General features: G+C 42.8%; 1 protein-coding gene across 1 annotated transcript in view; it reads left to right on the forward strand.

Annotated features, from left to right (window-relative positions):
• Positions 1-1277: 1277 nt before the first annotated feature.
• DOCK3 (dedicator of cytokinesis 3) overlaps positions 1278-19569 on the forward strand; it is a 185474-nt gene continuing 167182 nt past the window's right edge. The window contains 1 exon segment of the mRNA XM_032121102.1: positions 1278-1423. Within this exon segment, the coding sequence (XP_031976993.1) occupies positions 1387-1423 (37 nt within the window). The 5' untranslated portion in view covers positions 1278-1386.

Below are 19569 nucleotides of genomic sequence, written 5' to 3' on the forward strand. Positions count from 1 at the left end.
TCGGTGGGGAAACAGTAGTTGCACGTGTTAAAGAAATAAATAATGAAGGTTTCCACAGCAACCCAAGTTCTGTAGTGCAAATTGATGACTTTCATTCTGTTTTATTATATAATCAGAGAACAGATATTCTATTAAAAGTGTTGGGTACATCTGAAGTTATATTGTTTAAAAGTTTAGTGCAATCCTAAGACTTCACATGGAGTAATCTGTTTACAAAGGTTTCTGAAAAGGCTGTATAAAAAGTGTTTTCTTCCCTAAGCTTCCGGGAGGCTCTACTGGGGCAAGGGCGCTGGTCCGTCGGAATACTGCAGTGAGCAAAATTTCTGTTGCAGGAGAACTTTTGTATAACTTATTTCAGCTTTTCCTTTGCTGTGAATAATTCAGATTCAGTTTTTATAGAAGGAAGTGAAAGCTGAACTTAGAGATGAAATCTAAAGTGTGGTTCCCGTTATGGATATGTGTTCATCGTGGAAACTGCGAATTTTGCCAGCTCTTTAGAAGCTCTGGAGATTAATAATAACAAGAAAATTAAATCACAGAGCCAAATTTTGATCTCAGCGCTGGTGGTGGCTGGGGTTAGCGCTGCCAGGGGCGGCTGAGCTCGGCCGGGCGAGCTCGGGGCAGTGGCGGGCAGAGGCCGGGGTGTGTCACGGGCAGCCCGGGGCGGCGGCCGGGGGTCGGGCTGGCCCCGCTGCTGACAAACACGGCCGCGCTCGGTGCTGCACTGCGGGCCGACCTGCCGGGAGCCGCTCGGGCCGGCAGGTGCGATGGGGACGGGGATGCGATGCGGACGGGGCCGGGAGGATGCCCCGGGCCCGGCCGCTCCCCTTCCCCCCTCAAAGGCCACGCGCCGCCGCCGCCCCCGCGCCTCGCGCGCCTCGTGCGGCCGCGCGGGGCTGGGGGGGGGGGAGGCGGCGCGAGCCGCGCGTGCGCGCCAGGTCCGCCGGCGCGGGGGGGGCGCGGCAGCCCCGAGTCCTTCAGGCGGCGGTGGCGGCGGGAGCGGCGGCTCGGGAGGAGGCGGAGAAGAAGAACGACGAGGAGGGGGCCCGGGGCCGCTGAGCTCCGTGGGGCTGCCGCGTCGGCAGGGCCGGAGCCCGCAGGGCCACGCGAAGAGAGGCGCCGGGCCGGCGGCGAGCGGCCGCGGAGGGGAGCGGCGCGGCGGCCGGTGCTTCTCGGGCGGGCGGGGGGCGACCTCCCCCCGCCCCCCGGCAGCGGCGAAGCGGCCCCTGCCCGCAGCCCCGGCCGGAGCGTGGGGCGGGGGCTGCCGGCGCGGCGCCCCCGCTGAGCGCGGGGGGAGGAGAAGCCGCCCCCGCTCGATGAGCGGCGCCCGCCCGCCCGCCGCTCTCTGCCCGGGGACCGGCGGCCGCGGCCGAGCCATCCAGCAGCATGTGGAGTCCCACCGAGGAGGAGAAATACGGCGTGGGTAGGTGCTGCCGCATCCCTCCCCCGCCCCGCGCACCCCCTCCTCTCCCCGCCGGACCCCGGGGGCTGTGCTGTGCGTGTGGGGGGGCGGCTGTTCCCCTCCCCCGGGGCCGGCGGTGGTCGCGGCGCTGCCCCTCAGGTGGAGCCGGGGGCGGGATGGGGACAACGCTGCCCGCGGGGCTGTGGGGGCTGCCCGGCCGTGCCTCCCCTGCCCTGCCCGCACCGCTGGATGCGCTCTGTGTGTGCTTGTTCGTGTTATTTCCCCGAGCGCCGCCGCGGCGAAGCGAGCGACAAGCGGAGTTCGGGGGCCCGCGCTGGGGTCGGGATCGCACAAATAATCAGAAAACGAGTCGCTGAGCCCTTAATCTACTTAAGCGCGCGGTTCCCTTTTCCCTGCGTTTCCATCTGCGGAGCGAGGCGATGCGTGGATGGAGTTGGGAAGGGGCCGGCGGCGCCGCGGTGTCTTTAGGGGGCGTCGGTGCTGCACCTGCCCGGCCGCGGGGGACGAGGGGGCGGCCGAGGTTGCCGGGCCGGGGGCTGCGGAGGGCCGGCCCCGGGGCCTCTGTGCGTGCGGGCTGCGCTGATTGTTCGTTGTTTTGGTAAATCAGATTTTACAGTCGTCTGGCATCGTGGTTGCTCTAATCTGAGGCATCACCGTTGGCGGCTTTGGTTTGTTATTTTAGCGTGTAGATCCCTGATAAGAGCAGAAATGTTACATCTAATGAAATGGAAGATACAGGATTTCTTTTACTTCGCTTTTGCTCATTTCGATTTAATTTTTTTTAAACTGTTGTCTTGTTTTATAATAATAAAAGCCACTACTGCTGCCCTGATTAGTTACCTAAACGCCTCATTAAATTTTTAGTTATCTATTGATTTTTAAGTTCCACAGTGTGTAGTGATGATTGATTTGTACAAATATTTTTTTAAATATCAACAAATTTGCTACATGATCTGTTAACCGGGACTGTTAAAGTGGGATCTTGGCAATTAACTCGTGAGCAATTAGAAGCCTTAATGCCTCTTTGTTAAAAAGCTTTCTGTTAATAATAATAATAAACCACTTCTTGTTAATTTTTCATCTTGTGAGTCAAATATTTTGCTTAGTACAGCTCACATATCTTCACAGTGAAGAGAGGAAGGAAAGAGAAATGAAGTACATCACTTTTGTGTAAAAAAATCAAATGCAGCATCAGATGAGAACCTGTAAGTGTAGGGTAATATGAACAAGTGGCAGAAAATAACACCTGGAAGTCATTGCTTCCAATCCTGTTGCCGTGTCTGTTGGTCATTGGGAGTATTTAAAGTTAACAAGCCCTGTTACATCTCAGCTGGATGCTCCAGGAATATGAAGTTGTTTTGTTGGGGTTTTTCAATGTAGTTGATGCTGTACTTCAGTTTATACCTTATCTGCTGGTGAAATGCCACCTCTGTTACCCTAGGACCAAACTTACTGCTATAATTGTAATAGGTGCTTGAGAAAATAATTATGTGTCTTTCGAATCTTGTTGTTTTTCTTCTGTTTATGTAGTTTTTTTTCTTTGCCGTGTTGCAGGGTTTGACATTCAGTGCTGTGTTTGTGTTTGGCCTGTGTGCTCAAATAGGAAAATACTTGTTTTACCTTGATCCAAAAAATGGGTGAACTAATTTTTTTTACGCAGATGTTTGAAAAGAAAAGCTGGGAAATCTCCATTCAGGTTGTAAACAAGTCTGGAAGAGGCATGTGGAAAAGAGAGCAGTGAATGAAAACAAGTGTTATTTCAATGAGTGTTCCCTGGGCTGGAGAATATTCCTCTAAGGATGGGGATTTTCCTTTTGCAGACAACACACCTGTAGGTAGGGCTGAGGTAATGGCTCAGTTGTGCAAGTTTGGGTGATCTCTAGGCAAGCTTTTTTTATTCTTGAGTAGCTTTAATTACTTTTCCTGTAATTGAAATTTGTTGATAATCCTCCAGAGAAGGAAAATAGGTGAAAAATGCTGCTTATATCTGGAGTTTAGTTACTACAAGTGAGGAGTGGCATATCAGTTTTTCAAAAGTAGATCTGTCATTGCTGGCTGGAGGGGTCATTTTTGTGCATTTCGAAGCAAATAGTCTGCAGAAAGTGTAGACCTGAGGGTTTGCTGTAGGGAGGTGCGCTGACAAAAAAAAAGGGGACAAAATAGCAGTGTAAATTATCCTGATTCCACAAGTAATATGTGCAAAAATAATCTTCTTGGCATGAGTCACTGTTCTGAGCTTATGCCTTTGGGCTTTAGTAGTTTGGGTTCAGTTAGAGCAGTCTCTGTCCAAAAAAACACAGTGTGTTTTCTCTGTGCTCCTGTTAAAGTTTTGCAGACAAAGTTTTAAGATTTGCCTTTGGATTAAGGCAATAAACTTCTTGTCCCAATTGATGTAAGCTGGGTGGGAGAAAAATCAGTTATTTCTGCAACTGGAATACCACAAAGAGGTTTCTGGTGGAATAGAAAGGAATGTTTGGGCATCCAGGCCCTGGATATACCTATTCTTGTGTACCAAGGAAAGGGACAGTGCTACATAAAGTACTTCATTCTGATGCTGTTCTCTTTGTTTAAAGTAAGTTGTGCTCTGTTGCCTTACCTGGGCAGCTGGCACAGAGGTGATAATTCATAGAGGCTGTTCCTTCAGACAGACACCACATTCCCCCCCCAACATGTGGCTATGGAAGGGCTTTGTGTTCTGTGTTGGCTTCTAGGGAGTATCAGACAAAGGCATTTCTTCTGTGCTTGCTGGAGCCCCTCAGCAGATATTCCTTTGCAGCCACAGGCTCTTGGCTGCAGGAGAACGTTCAGTTTCCTGATGGGAACGTCGGTGCCTTTTGGGCAGTTCTGAAGTTCTCTGTGCCTATCTGCAATTAAAAGAAGTTTTCCACGCTGGCAGTTGTAGAACAGCATTGTATTGCCCAGTTCTCATACAAATCATTGCATCCATCTGCAGCAAAGATATTAAAAGATTGCTCAGGATATTTCTAAATAAATTAAACACTTTCCTGACAACCTTGATTTTATTTCTCAGCTGCCATAGCAACTACCTGGTAGCTGTTGTGAGTAATTCCTCTCTATTTAGAAATACTTATATTCAGTGCCTCTAATCCTAACTCTACTTTTAAAACTTGAGACTTGCTGAAGCAAAGCAGACAGTTCTTGCACAGGTGCTTAAGATGGCCAGTTATGAACACAATTAATAAGAATTCTGAACTGATGATTGACGATAACTCTCTCTCTAGCCCTCTAGCGTTTTAGTATTTTTAAAGCAGTCTCTGTGTCTTAAGAAAATATTTATTAAAGTGATCTAATTAGTTAATTTAGTCTTAAAAAGCAAGTATTAAATAATACTGTATTAAAAAAAGTTAAATAGAACTCTTTAGTGAATAACATTTGGCAATTGTGTGAGAGCTGATTATTTCATCAGGCTGTCAGTTTTTGCTGTTTTGTTTTTGTGCAAGGAGCACATTTAGGTGGCTCTCAGGAAAGTTTTTTTGTTGTTTTGTTGGGCTTTTTTTAACGTAGTTGCTGCTGTATTTTGTATGGCTGACCATATTAAATTTGTATGTATTAAGTCACAGAGGAGAAGGAGAACCTGCCTACATCAACAGCATCTGTTCTTAGTTTGTTCAAAGAATTAGTGTTAAAATCTGTTGTTTTATTTAAAAATGCATTTTTAAATCTTTATTTTCACCTCTTAATTGGTAACAATGAAAAAGAAATCCATAAGCACAAATACAACTAAACTTTCCCTTGTTCTTGCTGAGAAGGGGTGGAACATCACAATGTCCTAGTTACGGTTTTGTACTGCAGCTTTTTGATCAGTATCTTGATCCCCCCCCGTCACTAAACCTTGTCTTGCACACTTCCAGTTCATATTTATGCTTGGAAGAACAGGACTGCAGAACTTAGGTAAGTCTTCCCTCCCCAAGGCTCTTGGCATAAGACCCTGCCTCACCTGTTCATACAGGAGGCAGCTGCTGAAGGGGGCAGTGAGTGGCACTGTGGTTTCACTGGGTCACTGGAGTGGTTTGTAACATGTTTAAAAATGAGAAGTTTCAGAGAGGTAGAGGAAAGTCCCTCTCCCAAATTAGGAAAATGTCCATTGTTAATTTGGGAAGCAATATCAATCCTTGCATCAGGTGCTGTGTTAGGGACATAGGTTATATTTCATTTTCTCTCCTGTGCCCCAGTGCCAGGAGATGTAATGTCTGGCAGCAGGAGAGAGGTGACTAAGGATATTCTTCAGTGATCTGTCTTGGAACCAAAGCTACGTGGAGGGATGCACTTTCAAACCTCCTGTGCTGCACTGCTTTGGGAAGTGCTGCTGGTACCTGGGGACTTGGTCATTAGTCAGGAAAACGGGATGATCCAGGGATTGGAGTCATTTCTATTCAGTATGTGCTCCTAAGGGCCTTTTTTTTTTTTTACCTGTCGGCTTTAAGAATGAGCAAAGGAATTTGTCAGTCAGGGATTGTAAAGGAAATGTATATGTGTTATTTAACTGGATGGGAAATGAATCACACCTTGAAATGTCTCTGGAAAAGAGCAGCTCCCAAGTTGCATCTGATGGGATACTATCAGTATAGAGAGGAGAGTTTAGTAAAGTGTCATTAAACATGGTGGGCAGCTTCAGCTCCAGTCTAGGGTAAATCTAGAATTCTGCTGGTGCTGATAGAACTTGGAGGTTAAATGTACTGTTTTGTGGGAAAAGATTAATATATTTTGGCTCATCTGTCCTAGAAAAGACTAAGCTAAAGACATTGTGGTTAGACTGGCTCTCATGAAGAGCTGGTTTGCAGAGCTGGATGAGAATTAACCTGTAAGATATCACTACTTTGAGATTGTCTAAATACCAGTTGTCCACAAATGCATCTGCAGTAGAAATTAGCCAAAACTTTCTAAATACAGGAGGAATGAAGTTAAGAAGCAAACTGCTCACCAAGGCAAGGAGCGAGATGTGTATGTTTGCATGGTTTGTATGGGAATGGGGGTGTGATCCTGGAGCAAGAAGTGATAGCAGTGCAATGTGGGGTTTAACTTCGGATGATTTGATGGGTTTTAGAGCAATTTTCTCCATTTATTTGTTGTTGTGCTGTGTTGGGTGTTCAGTTAAGACCTGCAGAACTTCAGCCACTGCCAATAGGGTAGGGGCAAAAGCAGTTCCTTCCTGACCTTATCCCTATTGCAGAAGGGATTTTGTTTTTAGAATGATTTTCTAAGGGTGGAAATATTTTGGTGTTCAGACTTTCTGTCCTCACCTAACAATACATCCAGTAACAAGAGACATTTTATGATGTGAGTTGGCAGTCTTGGACAACTTTTCCTGCATATTTAATGGAAATAGGTCTGGGTGGGGAAAAAATAACTTAAAACTGGAATTTCTGTGCATACTAGTGCAGATAAAAAGGTTCTGACCTGCTGAAAAAAAAGATGGTTAATCAGGTTCTATCAGGTGTTTCCTATTTGTATGCTTTGGGTTGAAATTCATTGTCAAGCTTGTAGGACAGGAAGGGAGATTGTTCAGAATGAAATTAGTGAAGAAATTTAAAGTAATTTCTCTTTTGAACGATTTAAGAAATAGGAAGTTGGTGTGTGAGTATGGGATGATGGTGCAGGTTGTGGTTTGCAGTTTTATGTAGGAAGAGAGGAAGGGTGACTTTTTATTAAACCTCTGAAAGCAACTTTCTTAGGGTACAGTCAGTGGCACAGCTCAGCTGGACTTGAGTCTCACTACCCTTGCAAAGCCTTTTTTGCAGCAGCTCTGCCCTTAACAAGTCAGACTCCAAGGTAGACATCGGGAAACATACAAGAACTCTTATCAGAACTTGTAATTATAAAATTCTCTACCGTGTATTTGCTGACATTTCAAAACCCACAAAGGGGGGGTAATTGGGAATGAGGAAGTTTTCTGTGTTCATATGCACAGTGACCTGTAGATAGACAGGCATTTCTGATTAACACATTAAACAGTTATTTCGAAATGGTTCTAATACAGAAGATCTGTAATTGCCTGATGGGTCCAACAACTGGTGTTGTTGGTGGCCATATGCGTTCCATAGATTTGTTCTCTTGAGAAATGGGAGCACTGTTCAGAAGTGGGTGTGAAAACACTTACCAAAGAATGGGAAGTCTGTGGAAAATTATTTAGTCCTTGAAGAGCCTGATGCAACTTTTTCCTCCTGCTCCAGAGAAAATTTTTTTTAATTTGTGTGGTTATTAAGTTTGTTGTGTTCATCTCTCAGCTGTGCACTGAGGAAGAGGCCAAAGGAAGCCTTCAGTGGGATCTTGGTCCAAACCCAGTTGTGAGTGACAATGGTCTTTCCACTGATTGTTTTTAAGTTATGAATCAACCTTAATATCACTCAATTTCTCACTTTGTTCTGTTTCAAAATCTGTCTGCTCACTGAACTTCAAGGCAAACATGAAATAACTCACTCAAGTGACTGATGTTAAAATCAACCCCCTGTTCAAGTTTTTCCACATCAAAATGAACTTTATGATGTCTTCTGAGATCCTGAAAGCATCTCTAAAGGTTTTTTGGCTGTTAATTCCTTCTTCTTAGACATGTTTTATTGTTTGTTCAAACAATATGTCCTTAGCCCAAACTTAGGGAATATATTAGGAAGGCAGGGAACTGAGGCTTTGAGCAGGCTGAGTGCTTTCCAGTACAGTTGTGAGGTGATTACTTATTCCAAGGATAAGACTTCCCTCCATCTCTCTTCAGCTTTTAGCTACTTTTTCTTTTCTTGAGTCTTTCTGGATATTAAGCCTTAAGAAAAGCTTATGACAAGTGGTGCCAGCTAACTCTTGGTGATTAAAAGCAGGTCTTTGTGCTTTCAGAGGTAAGCTGTTGTTCTCTGAAGCATCCAGAGAAACCTTTATTTTTATTTCAGTGCAAGGAAGCTTAGGCACTAAATGCTTTTAGTGTTGGCAGTAGGCAGTTGATGGAGTGGTGAATTATTTTATTTTCTTTCTGTTGAATGGAAGTCCCTGAGCTACCCAGTGTGCCCGAGTGCTTTGGTAGGTGCCATACTGTTCTGAAAACCTCTTGTGACTCTGTTTTTGAGCAGCAGGGCCACTCTTCCCTCTCAAAGTGTTAATGAACGAGGTGTTTATGTGTACCTGCACTTTTAGTCTTCTAACCTGATAAAGGAAGTCTTGTATCCATGTCAGAGAAACCCAGAACTGTTAAATAGAAGGCAGTTGAAAGCAATGTATAACTTTTGAGAGGCCTCTTTGGGTGTCAGTGCACACGGGCCTTTGCCTTGCTGGGGTGGGTGCTGGGTGGGCTGCCCAAACAAGTGGTGAAGGGAGCAGAGAGCCTTTCATAGGAGAGTATCTCAGACAGTGCTGGGTACTCCCTGTAAGGAGCAATGTCTGTTTCCAGTAACTGAGTCTGGATGAGGGGGATAGGAGGAGGTGTTTGTTTCACCCGTCTCTTCCTTTGTGGAGAAAAATGCCTGTGGAAGTGTCTACAGAAAGCTGCCCACTTCACCTAGGCACTGTTTTGTGTATGTGTGCCTCTATTACATGGACAGAGAGTGTAGGCTCAGGTGAGAAAATGTCAGCCAGAGTGGGACAAATAATCCAAAAATTTATGAACTACTGGAAAAAAAGGTTGTTGAAAACTGTAGTTTGAACTTTGGTGCATCTTTATGTTATGTTTCTCTCTAAATGCTCATGATCCAAATGGTTGGTGACTTGAATTTTGATAAATCAAAGAGACAACAGTGTAGTTCTGCTGGACCTGTTAGAGCAGGATCAACATTTTTGTGAAATAATCTTGCCCTGACATCTGCTGTTGCTGTACAAAATGGAGCTGGACACTACCTGTGGGCCTGGCCTGGCATGATGAGAGATGAGGGGAATCCTCTCCATGCCTGTGCCTCTGTTTAAAGCTGATACTGCGAGGCCATTCCTCCAGCAGGGACTTGTTAGAGTGGGAAGAGCTGTCCTGGGGCTGGAAAGTGGCTGCTGTGCTTGGCCCTGCTGTGTGTGCAGAGCATCCAATGGGAACAGCCCGTGCCTGCTGGGGGAGCTCCCTGGCATTGCAGGGAGATCTGCAGCTGTCCATCCTTCCATCCTTCCATCGTCCCCCCTCTTGCTCTGGCTCAGCCCTTCCCAGCACACTGATCTGAGCAGAATTAGGACCAAAGTCCCTCTGCTGGGGGGATTTCTTTGTTTTTCTTTTTTAACTGATAAGTGATCTCTCTGGTCCAAGGGGTTTATGCCAAGGAAGATTGTGTTTCAAGCACTGGTCTTGCAGAAACAGCTTCTCTTTTGATTCTGGGGCAGAGGAGATAGAAAATAGGCTTCTCTCTCTTTCATCACCACAGCAAGACCCCAAACTGCAGCTGCTGATTCTTGTTGGGTTGGTTTTAGTTTTTTCTCCCCCACTTCTGGAGTGACTATATTTCTGGCAGAAGACCATATTCTCCTTTTAACGGGGGGAAAAAAGTTTAATAAATATAAATAAATAATAACAAAATAAATATTAGTAATAATAATAATAATGAAATAAACCTGTGTGGAGGACACAAAAAGAGAAAAGAAGGATTTCCCCAATGTCTCAGATGATGTTGATAGCATTAAATAATGTACATTTGCTTCAGTCAAGATTGGAAGTGTTAAAAATCATGAAAAGAAAGCATCTTTGGTTTTGTCAGTCAAGTACTTTTTTCCTTTTTTGTATTTCAGTAGCAAACCAAAAAAGTCAAAGTTCTTATGGGTGGATTGATAGGTTTCATAGCTGTCTTCAGCACAAAAAGTTCTTGAGTGGCAGCCAGTATAGGCTAAAATAGAGTTTTCAGCTAAAATGCAGGAGCTGTATGCTGGTAGATACACTTTTATAAACGTGCCCTATTCTTCCCTTCCTGCTGCTCACTGGAAATGTTCGAAGTGACCATAAATGCCAAGGTAGTTTTAATGTGTTAAGAACTTATTTAACAGGTAGGCGGGAGGTCTGAAAGTCTCACGCTGTAGTCTGTGTGAAATGGGACAAGATGGAAGGTACTGTGGGGATTTGCATGTGTGAACATGAGCCAGTGGTGTTCTCCTGTAGGCAGCCACGTCCCAGGCTGTGATCCTGGGCACCAGGGTGGTGATGGAAATGATCTTTTCCTCCTTTAGTCACCCCGGGGCTGCATCTCACAGTACAAGGGGTGAGGTGAGAAGGTGGGAACACACGAGGAGAGAGGAGGATCTGTGAGATCCAGGGTGGTACAGCCTGGGAAGAGGAACACCGGGAAGGTTGGCTCATGGATAGCTGCTTTCTAGGATGTTACAGAGAAGACATAGCCAGGCGCTTCTCAGAGTTGCAGGGTGAAAGGAGGAGTCGTGGGGGCAAAGTCCAATCAGGGATAGTGATTCCCACAGTGCATGTGGGAAAGCCCTGGAGCAGGATGCCTGGAGAGGTGGTGCAATCTCCACCCTCCAGGAGAGTCAAAACTTGACTGGTTTCTTCCTTTGCTTCCTGGTGTTGAACAGTAAAGTGTTCAACAGGCTCCTGTTTGCAGCCTGTGGAACGCAGCAGTGCAGAACAGCTCCTCACCTCTCTGGGCAGAGAGGGGTCAGTGTTCTCCTCTTTGCAGTTGGGTATTGGAAAGAGGGAGAAGGTTTCAGAAACTGAAGCAGCCTTTGCCTCTATTTAAAAGAGAGAGAAAAACCTGCTGCATTTGCTTCCTGCATAGAGGGAATGATGTATGGGTGAGGGACTCGAATGAACTGATGGAATAGATTTACAGGAAGAGGATGAAGTAACAGGATAGATCCTTGCAAAGCTGGACGTTCAAGACCAGTTCCTTAACACAGCAGAGGCAGTGGACAACACTGTGGGCTTTTAGTCCGTTTCTTCTCTCCCACCTCCTGCCACCAGGATGTGCAAAACTATTTTAAACAGCTCGTGATTTTTGAGCCCAATCTCTATTTTTATCTTGGAGGGCAGGGGAAGGATGCTTGCAATCCTTCGCTCTGCTACTGAATGATCACCTTTCTTCTCAGGCATCTGTTTCTTTTTTTGCAGGAATATTTTCCTGGTGCTGGTATGACTCAGTAGAAAGAGGCGGTGTTGCTAGGCAGCGGGTGAGCACTTTGCAGATGCCATGTGATGGCAGTAAGCTGCCTTGGAATAATCCATTGGTGGCAGTATTCCTGGCTGAGGTTCTGTACTGCACAAAGAAAGAAGCATCTCTGACAGGAGCAGATGCTGCCTAGCAACTGCCACTGCTCCCCGAGCAGCCTGAAATACCTTCACTTAATTGTACTGTAATTTTGGCAGTAAACAGAACCCAAAGTGTAATGCCTTGCTTTCAGTTCTGAAGTACATTTTTCTTCAAGATTTGGCATAAAAGTTCATAAAGACCATTAATAAGGTCAAAAAAATTTTAGCCCTTGTCTAAATCGTGTCTTTTGTTTAATCCCTACTCTTCGATTGTAATGTTTGGATGGCTTTTAATCAGCTTTTGATAATCTTTTTTGTGTGTGTGTTTGTATTACATTAGTGCCTGGCAATTCCAATCGGATTAGAGCCCTGTTCTGTGTCGTGTGTACCAGTGCACTGTGCAAGAAATGCCCCTTCTGCAAAAACTTCGTGTTTTATTTGGGTTTTTAAGGTGTAATTGGATATACCCTCTCTTCTATACCGAAATTATTCATATTGTCATCTTTCTTAAACACCAGAATGTTTTGGAAGTGCTGGAACTGGGGTCTGCTCCCTGTATTCTTTATGGACATACTTGCTGAATGAGGCCTGGAGTTGCAAATAAATCTGCAAGTTTCAGATTCATTTCTGGAAAATAATTGAAACCCTCACCCACAATTAATCATTTAACTATTTGGAAGGCGTATTGTGAAGGTGAAAACATTATTGTAGGTATTTGTAGGATAAAATGGAAATGTTTTTGTTTTCATTGCCTCATGGTTCTGCTCCCTTGTCAAATATTATCAGACTCTAACTGTGCAATCTATGAAGCTGCCAGGTTTAATCGAGCAGTTCCACAAAATAACAAAATTAAAGGCCAATATGATTAATTTTTTATAAAAATGTGAAGGGGGGTTTTTTTATCATAAACTGCATCTTGTTCTTTTAAATTATTAAACCCATAATTTTCTGTTTTCAAGAACTGCTCCTTTTTGCTGGGAAAAGGTTTGTTGTTCTGAGAGAGGCTCAGACTGGAAGGTACAGGGAGGTTTGGGAAGTATTAATTCAGTGCCGCCCGTAGGCGTGATTGTGCAACACAGTTGCCTCACAAAAAGGTAAAGCTGAATCTCGCCTCTCTCTTGTCCTCTGTTGGATAATTTGTATCAGTGCTGGTTTTCCTGCCCAGTCATCCTGCCCTGGCCTGGAGACTGTTCCCTCTGCCGTCCCTAAACGCAAAGAATCCACATCTGCCCTTCTTGGAAAATACATTATTAAGCTAAGGTAGTTTAGAAAATTCTCAAACCACAAATACTGTGGAGTGGAAGAAAAAATAAATTGTTTGCGCATTTCATACAATTCCTGGGAGCATTGGTGACGCAGGAGCTGAACGAGTGAACCCCCTTTTCTGCGTGATGGAAGAGTCACGTGCGGAGTTCTGGGCTGATGGGGCTGTTAAAAGTTGTTGTGCTTCTACAACATTCGGGTGGCTCCATAGAAGAAAATGTATAGAAAATGCTACTAAATACATATATAAAATTAATACTAATAAAAACTTTTGTTTAGAAAGACCCAGTCCACAGATGTCTCAGGTTGGGGGAAGCCACATTGTTGCCCTGTTCTAATACCCTTCCTTTCCCTCCTTGTTTTAGCCTCTGTTAGGGAAAAGATATTGGTTTTAGAGCCATCTTTGGTCTCATCTGCTGACTCTTGGGTTACATGGAGCCTTTGTTATCATCTGGGTATTACAGGGAAGAAAATAAAGTTTATCTAATTCAGCTCTTAAAACTAGCATATATTGTGTCATACTAGACACTTTAAATAGCTGGATTAATATGAAAAATTATTTTAGGGAAAGATATATGCTCATCATAGTATTAGTTTATCACTTTGGAGTAATTACATTATTTTCTTAAATATTAGATCATTTAATATTGATCTAAATTTTAATTCAATCTTTAATACTAATCAATCTAAGTCAATATTAAGCTCAGGGATTGACTTGTGTCCCATGTTAACTGGTGATAATGAGTAGTAGTTGAATATAGAATGCTGTATAAGGACTGTGAAACTTCAGAGTTTGTGTTTACCCTAAGTAAACACATACTCCAAATTCTTAGCTGGTGTGATAGAGGTGTGAGTTTAAAACATGGTTATGTGTAATAAAGCATAAATTACACCATCAGAGAACTTGAGAACTTTGACGTTTGTAGCACAGAACACAATTCAGTGTCTGCTTGGTGTAATTATACCTTGTCAAGGTATTTTGGGTATGGAGCAACACAACTGCAGCTGTTTCTCTCCTGTGTGTTGTTCTTGCCATTCCTTCTGAAATGGGTTCAGTTGAAGATGTACTGAGGGATGGTCAGTGCATAACTGAATAACTGCAAGCTGAGTGTTGTACAGAGCTTTTATAAAAATTAAATTACATACTTTAACCTGAAACACTTGTTCTGCAAGTGTCATCTAAAAATATTGCAAGCTACCAGAATTTTAATAAGACAGATAATATTAACAGTGAGTTGAGAACTGGAAAAAACCTGTCACAAAGTCCAAGAAGATCTGTCTTTTGTAAATGGAGATATATTGAAAATTCACAAAATTACAGTTTTTGCCCCCAAATTAATTCATACAGTCCATTAAATCATGGCCTCACCAATATCTTATGATAAAGAAAAATCAAAATGTGGTTTAGCATATTGGATCTGTTCTAGTAGCAATGATTTCTATTGTGGTTGTGAAAACCTGAGAAATAAATAATTTCTACAAGTCCAATTAATGATTAAGAGACGTAGTTTAGATTTGGAGAAGGAAGAAGAAACAATGTAAACATGGAAAAACTCTTGAACTGATTTTGTTTCTCAGCCCTCATTTAAATCTTCTGATTTTCATTGATACATCTTGGACAGTGGGGAGGGGAAGGGCTCTGTTCCTTTATGAAAATAAACAAATTACTCATGAGCTGAACTGATATTATGTAGTGTAAATAGAACATTATGCAAGATCAAAATATTTCTGTAGGCTTAATTGAAATGTGTAGAAATAGATTAAAAAATAAGAAAGTACATGAGAAGGCATGTCAGTTCATTGGATAACTTTGTGTAAATGATAAAAAAAAAAGATGTTTCGAGGGAGTGAGCAGCTGGATGTATTGGGCTGGGTAGTTCTCTGGCATTTCCCTGTTGTTGTCCTGGGTTTTCCCACTGGTCATGTGACAAATGTGACACATTTCTGTCACTGTGATTATCAGGACATTGGCAACCATTTGAGAAGAAAAATAATCTGTGTCAGCATTGCAGCTCAGGTGAGACTGGGTGGGGAAGCTGGGACACAGGAACCTGAATTGGAAAGAATTATAAGATGAAGATACATTTTAAATTATTTAAATATTATATCACAGCAAAAATGAAACCACCTCTGTGGTTGGCAGCAGAAAGTAACAATGACACAGGTGAAATCTGATTCAGCATTTCTCTGAGTTGTGTTCTCCTTTTTGCCATGCTGGTGTTCAGATGAGGTCCCCAACCAGTCGATAGGACAGGACAGCAGAAGCTCAGGTGGCGACTCCTTGATAACAGGTGAGGGAGTTCCCAGCATTCCAGCCCCATCCCATCCCTGGTGTCCTGCCCGGCCGTGCCCGCAGCAGGTGGCTGCACTCAGGGGTGGAACTTTCCCCAGGCTCCAGAGCTTCCTGGGACAGGGCCTTGCAGAGCCGAGAGTGGGACACATCCATTATTTGTCCTGTTGGCTTTGGAACTTGAGTGATCATTTAATTTCTGTCACCCACAGTATCTTGTGAGAAGTTTCACAGTTTATGCACTGTGTGGAAAACTACTTTATTAAAGTCCTGAACTCTGCTGCTTCATTTGACACTGCTGTGCTTTTTGAACTGGAAGGGGTGAATAGCAATAGTTCCCTGTGCACCTTCTGTCAGTTATCCCCTCTCCACCATTTCAGCCTTCCTGGTACAGGAGTCTCATCTTGGTTAACAATCAATCATATAAAAGCCCTTATTCAGTCCTTGCTATGTCCTCTCTCACTTCTTTCTACCTTTCCTTATGCTGTTCAATCCTTTCTGGCAAAGGGTTAGCTTTTGACAAAGGGGAAAACTGGCACGTGGAGTTCATTGGGAATTTTATGCAGTACTGTGGGTCATGATGTCTTCCCTTTTTGCTCAAGACAATATTGTGTGTGATGTGGGGTGGCCCCTGACAGTAGCTGAGCACTGAGTTTATGGTAAGAACTCTGACATTCCAGGGTTCCACTGAGTGTGGCACTAGCAAGGGAGGAGATGATGATTTTGTATGTGAGGTGAGGATTATTCATCCCTCATGAAACACCACGCAGGTGAACTAAACACTGCTCATCTGCCAGTTCTGCTTGTGGAGCTTGGGTCCATCTGTAACTCTTTATTACTCTGAATAGCCTGAGTGGCCTCATAAACTTTGTGGCTTCTCTGAATGATGAGCTTTTTTGGATCATTTAGGAATACTTGAAAAGAAAAGACTCCAACAGAGGTCCCTTCAGAGCTTGCTGATCAATCTGTCCTCACTAAGGGAAATGGCTCTTTTATTTCACATCACTTTGTTGATTGCTTATCTGTCCAAACACTTTCCCACTTTATCACAGCCAAGAGCAGTTTCTTCAAGAGCTATTGACAGGGGCTGTTTGAGAACATAGTTTGTAAAACCTCTTGAATTGTGTCAATTGGATCTTCTCTGTTCACATAGCAAGGAGCTGCTTTAGGTGGAACACAGGAGGAATCAAACCTGTTTAAAGATGCATTGGCTTAACATGTCCTGTTTATCTTTTGGTACAGTTTCTCTTACTGCTGGTAACTTGCAATGCAGCTGCTTATATTATACTGCATCAGGCCATATCCATGGGCAAGGAAAAATCTGTCCTCCCTTGGATCTTTGACTTTTGAAACTGGTATTCCAATGCCATCTGTTCTTCTATGTTGTACCCCACAATTCCTTCATATTTTCTGATACAGCGTGAGAGTCACTGCCTGTGTGAATTGGTTTGTGCCTTTCTTACTGGTAAATTTCAGAGGTGAAGGGGGAAGGATTTTTCTCGTTGTGGTCCAGTTTAAGTACCACAGATAAGGGACTTCTGTCTTGGAGATAATTCCTGAATCACATGGCATGTGGTGCTTTTTCAAAGCTTTCCTCCTTGGCAGAATGTTGGCTTTAACTGCTGGCTGAAATGACTTTGGGAGGGGAACTGCCACCTTCTTATAGAACTGAATGATGGCGAGGGGCTTAATATTTGAAAATGGATGTTAAATATTTCAGCAGTGTGTCCTGGAGTCCAGGAGGGATCAGTCAGATCTGTTAACTGGTGGGTAAAAGCTTTGCTTTCTGCCTGTTTTGATGATGTGTTATTTGCGTATTCTGGTGACTGAGGACATGAATCTTGTAAGAAATGATGGCGACTTACAGATTGATGGACAGTTTGTAGGTGATCATTTAGGGTAAAAAAATTCTCTGTGGAAAGGACAGAAATGAGTTTTCAGAGTCCTCTCTGTAAATTATTTTCTTCAGAATAGTTAAATTACTCTGTATTTCTCATTTATATTTGTGATCATATTTTTCAAATAATACTGCTAAGACGATCTGTGTATCTAAAAGGGCCTTTATAAATAAGGTTGTCTTGCATAATGCATTTTTAGCTTAAAGAATGAGTAACATCCATAACTTTTTGTAAGTAACCTTTGGAATAATAAATCAGACTATAAAGTAGCCTTAAATTTCTGTGATTCTGTCATAATCAGGAGTTATTTTTACCAGTCTTTTTTATTTCAGAAATGTTAAACTTTGTTCTTGTTAACAGTTTAGCGAGACAGTTTGGTCTATTGGGTCAATTTATTTGGATTATTTGATTTTTCCTGACTTCAATTTAGCGTGGCTGGAAAATCATTTACTCTTGAGATTTGGCTTCCACTATTTTGATAAAATCTATATTGCTATTCACCGATCCTATGGGTTGATTATAAAAATTGTCAAACAGAAGAGACTCACATAATTCATTGATGATTTGCAAAAAGAATTGGATTCCATACTGTTGTATTGAGAATGAAGGGGATGTTACTTTTGTATGAGAACTAATTTTCTAATTGAGTATGATCATCAAGATTGTACCTAGAGCTGATGGAATCAGTTCATTTCTGTTTTGTGATTTCTGCTTATTTATTCTTTTTTTGAGTGAAGTAGACCTAAGAGAAGAGCTTTGTCTATCTTATTAATAGTGCTCTGAATTCTAAAGAGCCGATTACATATTGTAGAGTCCTTGTATCAGATGTTCTTTGTGTGACCAGTAGAATCCTTTTAAAAGTGGACAGTTTGCATCTGTAAACTAACAGATCTATCAGAATTACTCCCTATAAGACTAAATATATTGAAGTCACTACTCCTGACCATGTTTTAAAAAATTATTCTATCAGCAATTGAAAAAAACCCAGTACTGTCTCTTCCTGGTACCTTTCCTTTAGCTTTTATTGCAAACTCGCCTGTATTATTACAGAATAAGCAGGTATGTGATGGCCAAAGAACTTGCAACTTCTTTCTCAGCTGCATCCTGATTCAGTAGTTTTAATACAGTAAATAATTGTCATAGGAAGTCAGCTGCTGTTTGCTAATTCAGAGCATCTAATGCAGTGTTAGCTGTTTCTTGTTGGGCTTGGCTGAGTAAGACCAGTTGAGTTGTTTTTCTCTCCGTTATTTCTTTTCTATTGTCTACAACCACCAGCACCCACATGTCCCATGACTGGTGTCTCTGTCGTGATATCCATGGCATGTTCAGAAAAGATTAAAAAGGTCTGGAAACTGGCTTTTAATATTATCATGCCTATATAAATTCTTAAAATTAATAATGTATCTAAAATTGCTCTCATAAATGAATATCTTATTATTGTATTAACACTTCTCCATTTTGTTTTCTGGTGTTTTCAAAGGTAGCTTCTTATCCAAGGTGTTTGAAATTCTCCTTTTTTGAGACATACGTGAATTTTTTAGTGGTTTTGTTGGTTTGAACAAAAAAATCACATTTTAATACAGGATTTTGCAGTACTTTGCAAATCAACTGATATTTTCTTGTTCTGGTAAAATTGCCAATTAGAAATGAGAAAACATTTTCTATATTTAAAGGATCCAGCTATCTAAAATAGTGAAGGGGCAAAATAAACAGGAAAAAAACAAAAAAGGAAAAGCCATTGGAGGTTTTTGATTATGTCCTGCCAGTTCATCATTTCAGTTGTCAGTGTTCCTGCACTTTGGGAGAGGCTTTAAGTAGTTTTTCTTTGGTTGAAATCCATATTTATGATTTCTTCATGGGTGGAGAATGAATCCAGAATGCTGATGAGCATAGTTTTTGTTGGATTATGCTGTCTGCATTATTCCAGTCTGGAGCCAGTTGTTGTGTTTCTCCTGCCTCTGATGTAAACAGGAATTTAAAGCCTCATTTAACTGACGGTGGCTTCTGCTGGGCCTTAAGAGCTGAGAGAGCAGTTTAGGGTTGTCGATGAAATTCTGAGTTCTTAACTCTTGTGATTAAACCCTGCATTGAGTCTCGCAGTGGAGGTGCAAAAGTTTGATGCCATTTGGTTCCCTTTTTATTTTTTTTCACTCTTTCTTGTATTGGCCACATCTGTGTGAGTGTTTGCCTGGTGTGTGTAGTTTGTTCCTTCTTGCCCATTACGAAGTCTGTGTATAGGGTTAAAATGCAGGTTTGTTCTGGTGGAAGTTTTGGCTATGCTTTTCTTGTTATTTCTTGGAAATTCGAGGTTCAAGAGACCTACCTCGTGGTACATAGTGCAGGTGGGAGTCTTGAGTTCATGGTGTTTTTCCCTGGACTTCAGCCTGTCTGCTTATTGTGCAATCCTAAGGGACTCGTGGCTTTGACATGGAAATGTATTGAGGGAGGAGATGAACTCAGTTGGAGCATGGTGCTGATAACTCCAGGGTCATGGGTTTGATCCCTGTATGGGCCATTCACTTGCGTTGGGTCC

Source organism: Corvus moneduloides, chromosome 11 (genome assembly GCF_009650955.1).
Source record: "Corvus moneduloides isolate bCorMon1 chromosome 11, bCorMon1.pri, whole genome shotgun sequence".
Taxonomy (NCBI): Eukaryota; Metazoa; Chordata; class Aves; order Passeriformes; family Corvidae; genus Corvus; species Corvus moneduloides.